The sequence below is a fragment of the Odocoileus virginianus genome, unplaced genomic scaffold, assembly GCF_023699985.2.
Source record: "Odocoileus virginianus isolate 20LAN1187 ecotype Illinois unplaced genomic scaffold, Ovbor_1.2 Unplaced_Contig_9, whole genome shotgun sequence".
Classification (NCBI taxonomy): Eukaryota; Metazoa; Chordata; class Mammalia; order Artiodactyla; family Cervidae; genus Odocoileus; species Odocoileus virginianus.
Window position 1 is genome coordinate 1041697 of NW_027224326.1, and position 15869 is coordinate 1057565.

Sequence of the window (15869 nt, forward strand, 5' to 3'; positions counted from 1 at the left end):
ATTACTATAAGTTCATTAAGATAGTTTATTGACTCTTCCTTGGCATTAAGCTTCTTCCCCCTTCTTTCCCTTTATCACACTGCTCCTTACTCCACTCTCCCATCCTCGCTGCACTGCCCACACCCTCCAGCAGGATCACGCTCCTCTGCGTTGTGGCCCTGATGCCTCCATCTCAGGCCAACTGTCCACGTCGACAGTGGCCACCTTTTTCTGTCCAGGGCCAGGTGGTAAACATTTTGGGCTTTGTGGGCCTTGTGGCCTCTGCCGCAGCTGCTTGCCTCTGCCATCATGGTAGAAAGCAGCCACAGAGCTGACTCACTGTGGATGTGGTTGTGATCAGCAAGATGTTATTTACAAAAACAGGTGAAGGGCTGCCTTGAGCCTTCAGCCATAGTCTGTGACTCCTGACGTGTCAGAGCTTCTGTATGCTTTTTATTTGATCTTGGCTCAAAAGGTAGCAAGCTGAAGTTACTGCAGCCCAGGAAGAGAGGAGAAAGGGTATCCCTCCAGTTTTTTGTTAGACACTCTATTTTGTAAAAGTACTGTTTAATTTATACTCTGGTGTAACACTAAGAGTGGAATAAAAGATGAGTTGGCCTCATGGTCCAGGATTGCCCCTGCCCCTTTCTTTCATGCATGTCAGCCCCTTCCCCTCTTGCCGTAGCGCCCCCCCGCCCCCCATTGTCTCAGGCTGACTCCAGGCTATCTCTTTCTTCTTGGAGCTTCCCGCACCTCTGGTTTCCACATCTCTGTGCAGCTATTTGGAACCCCTCAATTTAACATCCAGTTCCATTTTATAGTATCTTGTGTGGTTTCTTCAAACATGTTGCTTATTTTTTTCTCAGTGACACTGCTGGGTCTCCTTGGGAACCAAGGACATAAAGTGCCGTGAGGGGAAGGTGGAAGTTTTGACTTCTCCATGGCTTCACCTCTTGTTAGCTCTGTGGCTTTGGCTTAAATGCTGATCATTTCTGAGGCTTTGTTTCCTTATCTGTGAAATGATTATTAGAGATAGTCCTGTATATATCTGGGTCTTGTGTGTTCTCCCTATAAGATGTTCGTATTCTCTGAATGCCTTTGGCATGGACAGTAGCAAATTCCCAATGACCATGCCAATTGCCATGATTTAGAAAAAGCCCAGGTTTCCCAATTCAAATTATATACAGGGAAATAAGAAACACTATTACCAGCTTTAGAAAGTGAAGCCAAACTAAAGAGTCTCTTGATGAAGGCGAAAGAGGAAAGTGAAAAACCTGGCTTAAAACTGAACATTCAGAAATTAAGATCAGGCAGGGGACACGGGTAAACCTGTCGCTGTCTCATGTTGATGTTTGGTAGAAACCAATGCAACACCATAAAGCAATTATCCTTCAAATTAATTAAAGCAAACAAAAAATAAGATCATAGCATCTGGTCCCATCACTTCATGGCAAACAGAAGGAGAAAAGTGGAAGCAGTGACAGATTTTATTTTCTTGGGCTCCAAAATCACTGAGGAATGTGACTGCAGCTGTGAAATTAAAAGATGCTTGCTCCTTGAAAGGAAAGCTATGACAAACCTAGACAGCATATTAAAAAGCAGAGACATTACTTGGCCAACAAAGGTCTGTATAGTCAAAGGTATAGTTTTTCCAGTGATCATATGCGGATGTGAGAGTTGGACCATAAAGCAGGCTGGAGGCTGAAGAATGGATGCCTTCAATTGTGCTGGAGAAGACTCTTGAGAGTCCCTTGGACTGCAAGGAGATCAAACCAGTCAATCCTAAAGGAAGTCAACCCTGAATATTCATTGGAAGGACTGATGCTGAAGCTGAAGCTCCAATACTTTGGCCACCTGCTGCGACGAACCAGGTCACTGGAAAAGACCCTGATGCTGGGAAGGATTGAAGGCAAAAGGAAAGGTGGGCGGCAGAGGATGAGATGGTTAGATAGCATCACTGACTCAATGGACATGAATTTGAGCAAACTCCAGGAAATAGTGAAGGACAGGGAAGCCTGGCATGTTGCAGTCCATGAGGTTGCAAAGAGTTAGACACAACTTAGCAACTGAACAACTACAAATTGCCAGCCTTAAGATTATAGACATTTTATAAGGAATATTTTTTCTTGCATTAAAGAAGTAATGTGATCACATTTTTAAAGTAATCACCCAGATTCTTTCTATCATAATTCAATTTCTGTTAGCATTTTTATTTTTTCCTAATTTTCTCAATTTAATTCATTTTAACATGTTTTGATCATAAATTACTTGTAATTATTTTATCAACTTTCATATCCTACTTAACATAGTTTTTTTGGACTCTTAAAAATATGGAAGCAATATTTTAATTTTTGGTCAATCATAAAACTTATTTTTCTATCCTGGTATATTTCATATCTACTGAAATAATATCATGGTATGACCTAAAAGTATCATTATATATTGGCTGTGCATGGAATTGGTATGAAAATGCTGTTTGCACTGAAATAGCAACTTCAATAAATTCCTAATCCTTCTACACTTAAAAACTAATTTAAAAATAAAATGTGACTATAAAGAAAAGGTAGCTTTAATAACATCTGCAATGAGAAGAAACAGGCCAGATAGTTTGATTTAATCATTTCTTATTTTAAAATTGAAGGTCCATTTTAGCTTCTTATCTTCTGAAAGAAAAGCTCAACATCTTGGGCAAGTTGGGGTGTCTGCTAAGCTGTGCGGGTTCTGTCGTGCTGATTATCCATTCCCCGAAATCTGAGAGTGTGACTACTCAGGCTGAGTTGGAGGAGAAGCTGACCAATCCAGGTAACTGAGGCCTCCCTGCTGGAGAGCTTGCTGCCGCCATCATGGTTCTCCCCAGGGGAGCAGTGCCCTCTGCCCTGCCCTGCTGTGTGGTCTGTCCTCCAGGCCCTCGGCTCCGCCTTGCTCACCACTGTCCACAGCTGTCCCCTGGGGCTGTCCTGCTGGCCTGGCCCCCTCGCTGCCTCTTGGGACTGGACCTTGTACATTAACATTGCATCCCTGTCCGTAGCGCAGTGGGTGCCAGCTCTGCGGGTCTCTTCAGATTGTTCCCCTTCGGACCACCAGGAGTCCAGGCCTTGGTTCCTCCCTCTGTTGTGAAGCTGAGAGCCAAGGCCTGATTCAATTCATCTTTAGAGACCCTATAGAGCTCTGTATGTGTTTTTCGTTTGTTCTTTGGTATGTATTTTTTACCTAGTTTCACTTTCTTTCTTTTTTTTATAACTGCAATCACCACCCTCCCACCCCCCCACCCCCATACCCATGAGACTCGAAAGCTGAAACTCCTGGACATTCAATGTTAGTTGCTCGGTCATGTTCTACTCTTGTGACCCACGGACTGTAGCCCACGAAGCTTCTCTGTTCATGGGATTCTCCAGGCAAGATTACTGGAGGAGGGAGCCATTCCTTCTACAGGGGATCTTCCCAACCCAAGGATTGAACCAGGTCTCCTGCATTGCAGGCCGATTCTTTACCATCTGAACCACCAGGGAAATCCACTACACATTCAGGCTCAGCTGCTTTTTCTGATTTTTCCACAAACACAGCCCATGCTTTTGCAGTATTTTATAATACGTTTGTGCACACTGCTCTCTCTGTCCTTCACTACCTCTTCCCCTGTTTATAGGTCAGGCTCCCAGACAGCTTGCAGCTGTAGTGTCTTCCTGAATCCTCTCTTGCAGCAGAGCTCCAAGGCTCTTTTCCTTACCCTTGGGGAAGAAGGGACTCCCACCACCTGTTTGCTGGTACACATGTGCAGGCTGTACCCAACCCTCTCAGGCCCAATGCCTAGCACCCACTTTACAATCTGGGAATGAAGTTCATGACAAATACAACTTCCTTGTACATATAAATAGCAATCAACATAATGGCCTAAGAATAATACTTGGGAATAAAATAGAATGTTCAAGTATAGCCACAGGAATAGATATATTAAAGACAGCAGACCCCACAGCATGCGTGGAGTTGCTGACAATCTGGCAGGTACAAAACAGACGATGTGGAGGTGTTGTCTTATTGACTCACTTGGGATTTTGCCATCATTGATGGGATCTTCTTCTTCTTCTTCTTTTTCTTTGACTGGACCAAACAGCTTGCAGGATCTCAGTTCCCTGACCAGGGGTTAAACCCTGACTCTGTCGGTGAAAGCCTGGAATCCTAACTTACCTGGCCACAAGGGAAATCCCAGCAGTGGGATCTTCTGAAATGGAAAATAACTCTTGAAGTACTGAAAAATTCAATATATGTTAACTGCTTGCCAAATTACTTTGTTTTATACATAAAACAGGTTCTAGGCTCTGATTATTATAAACGTTTTTCAGTTACCTGTCCGAGGTGACACTCAGAAGTTGTGAGGAGAACCCAATGATTTTTTGTTGTGTGAGACTGTCTACACATGAGGACCCACGGCCTCTGCGTGCAGCCCTCAGTCCCTGCCACAGCCAGAGATACCCCAGTTTTCCTTCATGTTCTTTAAGGCCCCACATGACTCTCTTTCCCTGCCCCCCCCACCCCGCCCCCAACAGGAGTACTCTGCCTAGGGTTTGTTGAATTGACCATCTTGTGAAATGGCTTAAAATAAAATTCTTGAGACTTCCCAGGCAGTCCAGGGTTGGGACTCTGTGTTTCCACTGCAGGCGGCATGGGTCTGATCGCCGGTGGGGATAATTCTGTGTGCCATGCCATGTGTGCAAAAAAGAAAAAGAAAAATCTCATAGTGTATATGTTGACTTCTAATGTTATAAAATATTACTAATAGAAGACTTATGTAGGAACTATGAATTTTTTAACGGTGAAAATAGTGATGGGAAAAAGTTTTTGTGGATTGAGCTCAGTGGGTCTGGTAAAGCACACCTGGAGCAGTGGATGTCCTGGTGGCAAGGGCAGGGGCAGGTGGCGGAGCGTGTGATGGGGGCTGCTCTGCCGGGCCCCCCGCATCACTGTGTGCCCTCTCTTTTCCAGTGTTTGTGGGCTATCTGTGCATCGTGCTGCTCATGCTGCTGCTGCTCATCTTCTGGATTGCACCGGCCCATGGGCCCACCAACATCATGGTCTACATCAGCATCTGCTCCTTGCTGGGGAGTTTCACCGTGCCTTCCACCAAGGGCATTGGGCTGGCTGCCCAAGACATCTTCCACAACAACCCGTCTAGTCAGCGGGCCCTCTGCCTGTGTCTGGTGCTCCTGGCCGTGCTTGGCTGCAGCATCATCGTCCAGTTCAGGTACATCAACAAGGCCCTTGAGTGCTTCGACTCCTCTGTGTTTGGGGCCATCTACTACGTTGTGTTCACCACACTGGTCTTGCTGGCCTCAGCCATCCTCTTCCGGGAGTGGAGCAACGTGGGTCTGGTGGACTTCTTGGGCATGGCCTGTGGGTTCACCACTGTCTCCGTTGGAATTGTCCTTATACAGGTGTTCAAAGAGTTCAACTTCAACCTGGGGGAGATGAACAAATCTAATGTGAAAACAGACTAGGATGTAACAGGAAATTGTATGGCTTGAGGAACAGAAAGAAGATACGGTCTCTGGTCCTAATTTGATGTGAAGAAGAAAAGTAAATTTACACAAGTACATCGCTTGTGTTGGAGTTGCTTGTATATGATGAATAGGCTGGTGGAGAATGAGGATGCGTTGCTTAGCACTGGAGTGTGGACTCAGCCTTCTGTTCGCTGAAGTTGCTCAATGGTTGCTTGAGTGTCATCTCTCTCTGATGAGAGGAATCTTATGTTCATCGCCATTAACCTGGAAGCTTTGATGAATACTCTTTGCTTTTAAAACACTATCATTATTTAAATAGAATGGGCCTATTCTGGTTAGTGTTTGCAGGGGAACAGATGTTCTTATTTAGAAGCTTACTTTGGAAATAGGAGAAAGTGTTGTCTTGAAGTCTGACTTTACAGTAAATGTGTGTCTTTAGTCTTGTTATTTTGCATTAAGCATGTATAAAATTCAGGTGTTCCATCCAAATCAGAGGTATATACATTTAATTGTTTTTAATCCTCTGATGTGTTGACTCTCCTACCCCTGACTCCTAGACATTTTAATTGGAAACAGAGAGAGAAGAGTGAATGGATACCATATACTGTTCCATTTGCAGGATGATTTTCAGTAGCTCAAATCAATTTCAGTGCCTTTATCACTTGAACTATTCACTTAATTTGACTATTACTGTGTGTCTGTTCTCTTAGATTAGAATAATGCAACTTCCATGATTATACTTTAGTATTTCACTATTCAAACTATAAATGTTCAAAGCAGTTATAAATTATAGTATATTATTTATTGGAAGAGAATCAAGATGAAAGACACATTAGAGTAAGTTGACCCTTTCAGCATGTGTTATAGTCCAATTAAAGACAATTGAATAAGTAGCATGAGGTATTTTATTTGTATTCAGTCTAATATAACTGGGATCCAGTATTAAATTTACCTATGTTCTCATTCAGTAAACATTGTGGCCACTAAGAAGAAATTATTTAACTTGATAATAAGGCTGTTAAATGAGAGAGTTAACTGTTAAGTGGCACATATGCGTTCAGGAACAAGTTAAAGGACGCAATTAAGCTTAAGTTTTTTTGTTTTTTGTTTTTGCTACAAATTGGAACACACATAGTTTTAGAAAGAATTTCTAACAAAAATGAAAACAGTTTAACCATCTCCCTGTTGTTTGAGATGACAAAGCACTCTGCAGTCCCTCACCCAATCTCTCATTAAACTTCTGAAATGCAAAATAGCCATTAATGATCCCAGTATTTGGATCAAAAGAGGTCATTTGCCTGTCTGTAGTAATCTTCCCTGTGTATGAAATAGTAACAAAGCACAGAGTGATGCAAATATTCATCAAGGTATTATATACTTCATCTGCAATACTGTTCTCCCCATCCCACTCTGTGAGGCATGTGGGGTTTTCCTACCAGGGATTGAAACTGGTGCCCCATGCAGTGGAAGTGCAGTCTTAACCACTGGACCACCAGGAAAGTCCTAAGGGCAGTGTTTTGTCTAAATAGGGAACTAAGCCAAGTTGAAAGATGGGATTGAGTAAGGTGATGGGATTGACTTGGTGAAGTAGAACAAGGAATTTAATAATACCCAGTTAAAATTACTAAGGAATGTCAATAGAAAAAAATGTATTTTTTTTATATGAAACGAACATTTCTAAAGACCTGAGGGATAGCTTCCTAAAGTGTTGAATAAAGAGGCTAAATAAAACAAGGATAGAGCAAAAAACACCCCTGTGAATTAAAAGTACATTGGATGATCATGAGTTGTCAGTGAGCTGTGAACTAACAGCAGTAAGAGTATTTTAAAAATTTTCGAAATCTTATAGTAACTGATAGTTAATAAATGCTCCCAGCATTTACTGATAGTAAAATGCTCCCAGAAATCCATTACTCTTTTTATCAACTCTTGAAGGTTTGTTTTTTATCATCAGTATTTTTAGGAATACAGGCCTTAATTTATTGAACTGAATTTTCTAAAAATGGAGGTGTATAAATATACTTTTCAGCATAAAAATAGTTTCCTAGGTAAGGAGTTGAGATATTCAAAAAATACATGTGACTATACAAGTATCATAAGAAAGTTATGGAAATTACCTTTTTCTTTTTTTTTTTTTTTGGTTGCAGTTTCCATGTGAAGCTTAGTTTATTTAAATCCATCTATTGATGTTCCTGGTTGCAGTTAATCTGTGTATTCCATAGACACTTAAAGGTGATATTTTCTGGATTATCTCCCTATGATTTTTTTTTTTTTAGTAAAATAAAATCTCAAAGTATAAACAACTTGTCATCTCTTGAAGGTGATAAGCCCCAGAACAGTTAGACTCTTCCAAATTTATATCTGTTTAGCAGATTACTTTGGTAGGATGCACAGCTTTTCTTCCACTGGAATGCAATTCATACCATCCATTGTATTCCAAGTGTGACTGTAGCCTGGAAGTAATTGACATGACTAGCAGTCTAACAGCCTACTTTTGACATAGAGCATATAACTTCTGACTTACAGTACTTATTTTACAAATCTGTGTTTTTATAATTTATTTGGAATTTAAAAAAATAAAAGCTTTAAAGAGAAAGGCCCAGAATGGGGATAGGTCTTACAGTGATCTTTTCAAAAGTAAACATTTTCCTTATTATGCTATTCTCTGGGTTTTATCTTTGATAAAACTAAGGAAAAAAATTGTCCACTTGTTTTCAAGCCTCCTGTAAAATTGTATGTTTGTGATCAAAACTTGCACATTTACCTGGATAGATACCTAAATAGGCCATTTCTCTCCTCTCTTAGTTGGACAATGCCTTGTTTTCTCCTCTGAATCTTTGCATTTAAAAAGACTGCTTCCTGTTCTGCTCAGTGGTTAAGTGTATATGGCCTATTAAGGATTCTAACCCAAACCCAGCACCAAGATCACCCTGAGTGTTTTGCTGTTCTATAGGACTACTCCACCTCTGCAGAGAAGAATCCAGAAAGAAAGGGCAGTCTCCCTGCTGCCACATGGGGAGCAAGAACTCCCCACAGGTGGGTCTTCAGGGGGTATCATCGCTCAGATGTTATTATGGTCTTTTCACATTAGAAAGTTAGTGAAATACACTTTGCTGCTCTTGGTTCAGCAATAAGAAATATTCTTTCAAGTCCTACTTTTCAAGCCAGTTTGTTATATGCAGTTTTATTTACAGAAGTTGATTCTAGCTGTGGTCAATAGAATGGGTTTTTCTTTGGGTTTCTCATCTGATAGAAGAAAGTACTATTGAAGTAGGCAGTCACCTCTCATCTTCCTTCTTCATTGACCTCTCAGCTCTTTGTAAATACTGTGCTCACTTTCTAGAGGCCAGTTCCTAGACTGTAGTTCCTAGATCTGTAAAGTGCTTGAGATGCACTGTCTGTAGGCCTGGATGAGTTCACGGAGACTGAGGTATTTGTTGGTCACAGGCTACTGTCATGCTGCCTAATTCTTGTTAGGAGATGACAGCTCTCTTTTCTGAGTGTCTCAACTAACCCAGAAGAGCAATCTGCAGAGCTCTGCCCATCACTCTTCTTTGATGCCTACTTGATCCTGACTTAGAATTCCTGGGACTGAGTAGGAACCTGCAAAGAGAAGAAGCATTAGTTTAGATCTGTTCACAACCGACCAGTTGGCTCCAGTGGTCTGATGAAGTTGTCCTTACTGTGTCTGACACCATGGAAATAGTTCACCCATCAAGCAGGATTTGATGGAATCTTGGTGTTCTACCTTCTCAGGGACCAAAAACGTAACATTAACTCCTTAGCATTGACCTTCCTCTCAAAGACATGTCTGTGTTATTGATAGTTTTTCATATGTTTTACTCATAGCTGTAGCTAGAGGTCTGTTAGTTTGAGTTAGGAAGAGAAAGACCAGTTTGTACACCAGTCACACCATAAAACAGTTTATCATATAAAATACCTCAACTTTCTGTATTCCTCACCTCCGCCTCAAAGTTGTACTGGTGATGAATTTTGAGGGTTTATCCTTAAGCTTATAGGTGAGTTTTCACATCTGGCCAGATTCTTATACCTCCATCATATACTTGAATAGATTAAGAAATATAGGAACGGGAACAAGAATTTGGCCCAACTTCACAACTCATTTACTTTCATAGTATTTCTCACATGTGGTTAAATGCAACAAAAGAATTATATTTTAAAAAAGTGTAACTTTCTGTTACATCAAAAAATATTGTCTAGTGAAAAGTTGATATTCAGTAGAACAATGATCATGTAAATAAGCATCTATTTCAAATGTACCCAATATGAAAAAAAGCATAGTTTAGGCCCCAGAGCATGAGCCGGGAGGATTTATTTGTTCTTTTTTCTATTTTCCTCTGAATTGTGCAACTGTAGGTGAGTCACTTAACCTTTCTGTGCCTCAGTTTCTCTACCTCTAAAGGGTGGGATGGGTCTCCGTGTCTGTGTTAGAGCACTTGCATGTTTAGCTTATGCTGGTCACCTCAGACCAGAGCGCATGGACAGGACCCCTTGGGAGTGATGGACTGGGCATCCCGTCTGCTCAGGACCATGCTGTAGACACGCAACTTCAAGCACTGAGTAAGCAGAGGAAGTTTATGAAGCTTTAATTTTCCTTTAGTTTTTTGTTTTAAAAAGAAGGGTTTTATATATTGTTGTAAAATATGGAAGTTAAACAAAGACTTTAAAAAGCTGCACTGAGAGATCACATTCTGATGGTGTAATGAGCTTCTCTGACATTCCACAAAGGTGTATGTTCTGCAGAAGAATCAATGACCTGTAAACCAGATTAATTCTGTTGTGTTGAATTTGTAATGGGTGATGCTGAACTTCCTGCTTCCAAGTGGCTCAACCCTGACCATGAACTACCTGACACCAGCTGAATGTCAGGAACTCCCAAACCATTAGTGCCAAAGGGTCACACTGAAAAGCGCAGAATCTCTTTCATTTGTCAGACCGTAATAATTTGCCCCCAACCCCAACCTCATGTCAGTGTTTTTACACTTTGGAAAAATTTAAGAGTACTGTTTTTCAGTAGAATTCCTGAGTGTTTTTGCCTCTTTAAATAACTTTCTTGTAAAATGGAATATAATTGTGAAAGAGGAATAAAACTAGATAAAAATGTAAAATGTTGGTTGGTTGCGTAAAATCTTTTTCATGTAAATGTATCAGAAGAGCTTCCAATTAGCACACACACATATTTGTCAATGACTAATACTTGCTTATATTCTGCTTTATAGAAGTAGTCATAGCATGTTGTAATTGCCTTATGTAAATAAAAGGCTATTTATTAAGTTTTCCAATAATATTTATTAATATGTATGTGTTTTAAAATAAAATAACTTATTTCTAGCTGAACACTCGTTGCTTTTTTGCCCTTTACATGAGAAGTTTGTGTGGTCTCAGGTTCCATATCATCTTGATTTCTCAATCAGATGCTTCCCATTTTCTTCATAGAAACAGATAGCCCAGGTCTCCATCAGGATGTAGAAAATGTCCACTCATGCATATCTTAGGAAGCAAAACTATGATGAGTGAAGAAATTCACCACTGAGAGACTACCTTCTGATACAATGAAATGATGTATTAAAGAAAACCATTTGTATTTTAATATGTTAATGTCTTTTACATGTTTCTGAGGTATATAACATGTAACACATTTTAAATACATGGAAAATTTGAGAATCATAACACATATTAATACTCTGTCATCAAAAATCTTGTCACTAATCTTTATGTGTCCTAAAGTAATTTTATTAAATTATTTATTAAATTAAAAAAATTTTGAGCAAAATACCTTTCCTTAGGCTCTATCCAAAAAGATTTAATTACTCACATTTTGATCATAGTATATCTGTACAGAAATAAGGAAAAAACATTTTAAGAAACCACCAAATGGATAACCCTTTCTTCATAGGTTTTTGGGATGAAATGTGTGCCAAATTCTTCAAAAACTTGCCTGGGTTGGTTACTATTAAAAAACTGTTAGTCGTAGCTGGTAGCCAAGTATACTACTATTGAACCTGAGCTCTATATCTGATTCTGAGGAGTACAGAAAATCAGATGTGCTCCCCACTTTCCACTTCCTCTGTTGATGAGTTATGTCCCTGTCAGTTGACCTTTAGACATCACATGCCAGCATCTTTGATGTAATATTAATCACACCATATTTTTAACCTCATATCATAGGTAGTTTCAAAAAGATTTTTTGTTTTGGAAAGCTGAGGCACAGTCAAGAAATAGAGAAATAAAAAGATACCTGTATCTATATTAGCAGTTCAAAGAAAAGAGGTATTAATTCCAGCTGAAGAAATTTATAAGTGTGGGGTTTGGAACTGTGCCATGGCAAGCAGGCTAGGAGAGATGCCAATCAAGTAACAAACACAACAGATCCATGTAAAATAATTGAGATAACGGGCTGGAAGGTGGAGGAAGTTCAAATTAGGTTGTCTGTTTATAAAATGGAATCGTTTTATTTTGGGCAAAGATGTCTGGAGGATCTCAGTGTTCCTCCCCTATTTTGGCATGTTTATTCACTATTGGTTTTCTATTGCTGCTCTAACAAATTACCACAAACTTTGTGGTTTACAACTACACAAACTTACTATCTTATAGTTGTGAGGGTCAGAAGTCCAACACAAGTTTAACTGGGCTCAAGTCAAGATGTTGGCAGGATTACGTTCCTTCTAGAGGCATTTGAGGAGAACTATTCTCCGCCTTTTGCAGTTTCCAGAGACCATGCACATTCTTTGGCTTGTTCCCCTTTCTCCATCTTCAAAGCCAACAATGTTACATTTCTCTTCTTCCACTGTCATATCTCATTCTTTGACTCTGATACCCCCACCTCCCTCTTATAAGGACCCTTGTGATTATTTTGGGCCCACCTGGACAATCCAGGATTATCTTAAGATGCTTAACTTAATCATACTCACAAGGTCCTGAGGATGAGGACTGTGGCTATCTTTGGAGGGCCATAATACTCCCCACCTGATCCACTCAACATTTCATCAAGTGAAGCAACTGTTAAAAGCCAACATCTGATGACAACCCACTCCAGTATTCTTGCCTGGGAAATCCCATGGACAGAGGAGCCTGGTGGGCTACAGTCTGTGGGGCTGCAAAGAGTCAGACATGACTTAGCAACCGAGCACACACACACGGATGTGTACAAGTTTTGAAGGATTCTGTGCTTATTTCTTAACAGTGTCACATGCTTATTAAAATAAATATGAAAAAAGTCAACATCTGGCTTTTAATAAATATCCTAGTGTTCTACCCAGAAATTCATTTCAAGTTACTTTTTCAGAGAGCTCTCCCCTCTCCCTCCAACAAGTGTATTAGAAAATGCCTACTGCATGTGTCAGTCAGTCATCTATGGCCTTGAGTAAACTAATATTAATTGAAATATATATAATAATTATTAAAATGCTAGAGAATGTCATTATTTACTTCTCAATGAAAAAGGGTCAAATTACTAATAGGGGGTTGAGCTAAAATAAAAAGATTATCTGAAATGCTATTCTCATGTTTCTGTCTGACATCTATGGTAACAAAATCAAAACACAGGAGAGTAATTGAAGGACAATGTATATATGAGAAGTAATTTAGATTTACTAATTCATGATTTTTAAAAAATATTACTTAATAAATCTTGCCTATACTTCTCTAACAATGACAAAAGTAGATTTTAATGGTTTTATTGAGATATGATTGACATGCAATAAACTTCACGTATATAAAATACACAATTTGGTATGCTTTAATATATATCATATGATGTCATATGATGAAAGCATCACCAGGAGCAAAACAGTGAACATACCTATCACTCTCAAAGTTTCCTTTTACCCCATTGCAATCTATCTGCCTTCCTTGCCCCCCCACTTGCAACCATTCATCTGCTTTCTGTTGCTATATATTACCATCCATTTCCTGGAATTTTATATGAATGTATACCTCTCTTTGGTCTGGCTTCTTTCACTTATCAGAATTACTTTGACATGCCACCATATTATAGCATGTATCAACAGTTCATTCCCTTTTATTGCTCAGTAGTATTCCATTATATGGATATACCATAGTTGTTTATCCATTCATCTATTGACAGATATCTAGATTGTTTTGTTTCTATTTTAAATAAAGCTGTTATTAAATGTTCATTTATGTTCACATTACATTCATTTACATTGTATCTTTTAATGGTATATACTTTCATTTCTCTTGGGTAAAATTACCTAGAAGTTGAAACAGCTGGATCATTGGATCATATGGTTGTTATATATTTAACTTTTTAAGAAATTGCCAAACTGCTTTATAAGGCGATTGAAATATTTTACAATCCTACTAGCAGTATATGAAAAGGCATTCAACTTTTAAAAGTTTAAAAAGATCTTATGATCAGTGCTTGAACACTTCTGTGTATAAGGTGTGCATCATCATGTGCTGAAGAAGTTATCTGGGCATTAAGGAGCTTGTATCACATTAGCAGGGAGTTATTACATATACTTATAAAAATACACCGTGCAGACATAAGTGTCAGGTGTGTGCTGAGTTCAGATAATGAATTTGAGATGAGTCTGTGAGCTAGTGATAACAGAAAGATGACTAGATGAGGCAGGATTTAATTGGTATGATTACAATACTGGCAGAAAAGAGGTGCAAGCAAATTTAAGTCAACATAGTTTCTAAGCATTTTCACTCATATGAACTAGCCACTGCTTTCATTACAGCCATCTGCCTCCTAGAGGTACCTGTTGGAATTTATTAGTTATTGCTACATACCTCAGAGAAGGCAATGGCACCCCACTCCAGTATTCTTGCCTGGAAAATTCCATGGACGGAGGAGCCTGGTGGGCTGCTGTCCATGGGTTTGCCAAGAGTTGGACAGGACTAAGCAACTTCACTCTCACTTTTCACTTTCATGCATTGGAGAAGGAAATGGCAATCCACTCCAGTGTTCTTGCCTGGAGAATCCTAGGGACGGGGGAGCCTGCTGGGCTGAAGTCTATGGGGTCACACAGAGTCGGACATGACTAAGTGACTTAGCAGCAGCAGCAGCTACATACCTACTCATGTCAAAAAGAGTGGCTTAATAGAAGATTCCTTCATTCTTTCTCATGTATCTATGGATCAACAGGACAGTTTCATGTACCTCAACCAACCTGGCTCTATGTCTATTCTCTGGGTCAGGTGGCTTTGCAAGGTTCTCTCTCCACCTGGTCTCCTCCTCCAGCCAACGAGTCCAGGCTTCTTATCATAATTTAGGCTGGCAACCACCACATTTTCTTGGCTAAGGCAGAGTCGGGATGGATTAGAACTGCAAAGCTACTCTGCAAAATGTGTGGGCACTCGGATGGGTACAGAATTAGAGCCATTTTTAACAGTCTACTGCATCATTAGAGACCAGCTTGTCAACTATCTTTCAATAGTCAATGTAATTGCTTATTTGACCATGTCCTCTAGATAGAACAGGTGAGACCAAAATAGTAAACAAAAAAGTTGCTCTGAGCCAATTCTAAAAACGACAGTTGTCTGGTTGCCAAGTTTAGGGCAGACTAAAAACTTTTAAATTAGAAGCTGTATGGTTACCAAAACCAGAGTAGTCAGGGACTGTGCAGTCTAGATAGTAATAGTCCAATGAGACTGCAGTCCTAAACAAGCAAATTACACTTGGCGTTTTCTGACTAAATAAGCACAGACTTCATATTAGAAAGATTCCCACCCAAAATTATTTAAGTTTGGTAATAATAGTGTTCCCACATCTAGTCAAAAACTGGAAAAAGAAAAATATCCTCAGAGGAATTGCACCTGTAACCAAGGTATTATTGTTTTATTAGCAGGTCTCACTCCAGATCCAGCTAAAGTTGCTCTTCCTGGTTTCTAATAAATAAATGAGTCCTCTTCGTCCTTTTTTGACGAAACCATGGTCATGGGTCCCATGAACTTTCTACGTTCCGGAAGAAGCCAAGGCAGGGCAGCTTAACAGTGCGTTTCCCGTGCATCTCATGAAAAATAAATTTCCCAAGTGTCGGGAGGTCGGCTTTGTAGCAAACCGTGAACTCTCCCAAAGAACGTATCGAAGAGATTCGGATTCGGTTAGTTAAGAGGCCTTACCCGGAGCCAAACTCCGCCCCGCCCCCAGCACTCGGTTTCGCCCCTTGGCCGCCTCCTACTCGCCCGGGCCTCCGGGTCTCACTCGAGTCTCGCCCTTGCCCTCTCGGAGCACCTTTCCCTAGGATAGCTTAGAGATGTCGCTTCATGTGCTAACCGCGCGTGAGAATTCACCGCACATGGTACTTCTTGATGCTGATTTGATTTGATTTTGATCACGTGGTCAGCCAACGATCCAGACCACCTTCCTCTGTCCCGCCCCTTACTCCGGAAGGCGCGCCGGGGGCG

General features: G+C 40.1%; 1 protein-coding gene across 1 annotated transcript in view; it reads left to right on the forward strand.

The window, feature by feature from the left end:
- The window catches only part of NIPA1 (NIPA magnesium transporter 1), a 51758-nt gene extending 40929 nt beyond the window's left edge, over nucleotides 1-10829 (forward strand). Inside the window, exons 4-5 of the mRNA XM_020903518.2 lie at nucleotides 2621-2781; nucleotides 4957-10829. Coding sequence (XP_020759177.2) covers nucleotides 2621-2781; nucleotides 4957-5468 — 673 coding nt within the window. The 3' untranslated portion in view covers nucleotides 5469-10829. The remainder of the gene's footprint in view (nucleotides 1-2620; nucleotides 2782-4956) is intronic.
- The last annotated feature ends 5040 nt before the right edge of the window (nucleotides 10830-15869 follow it).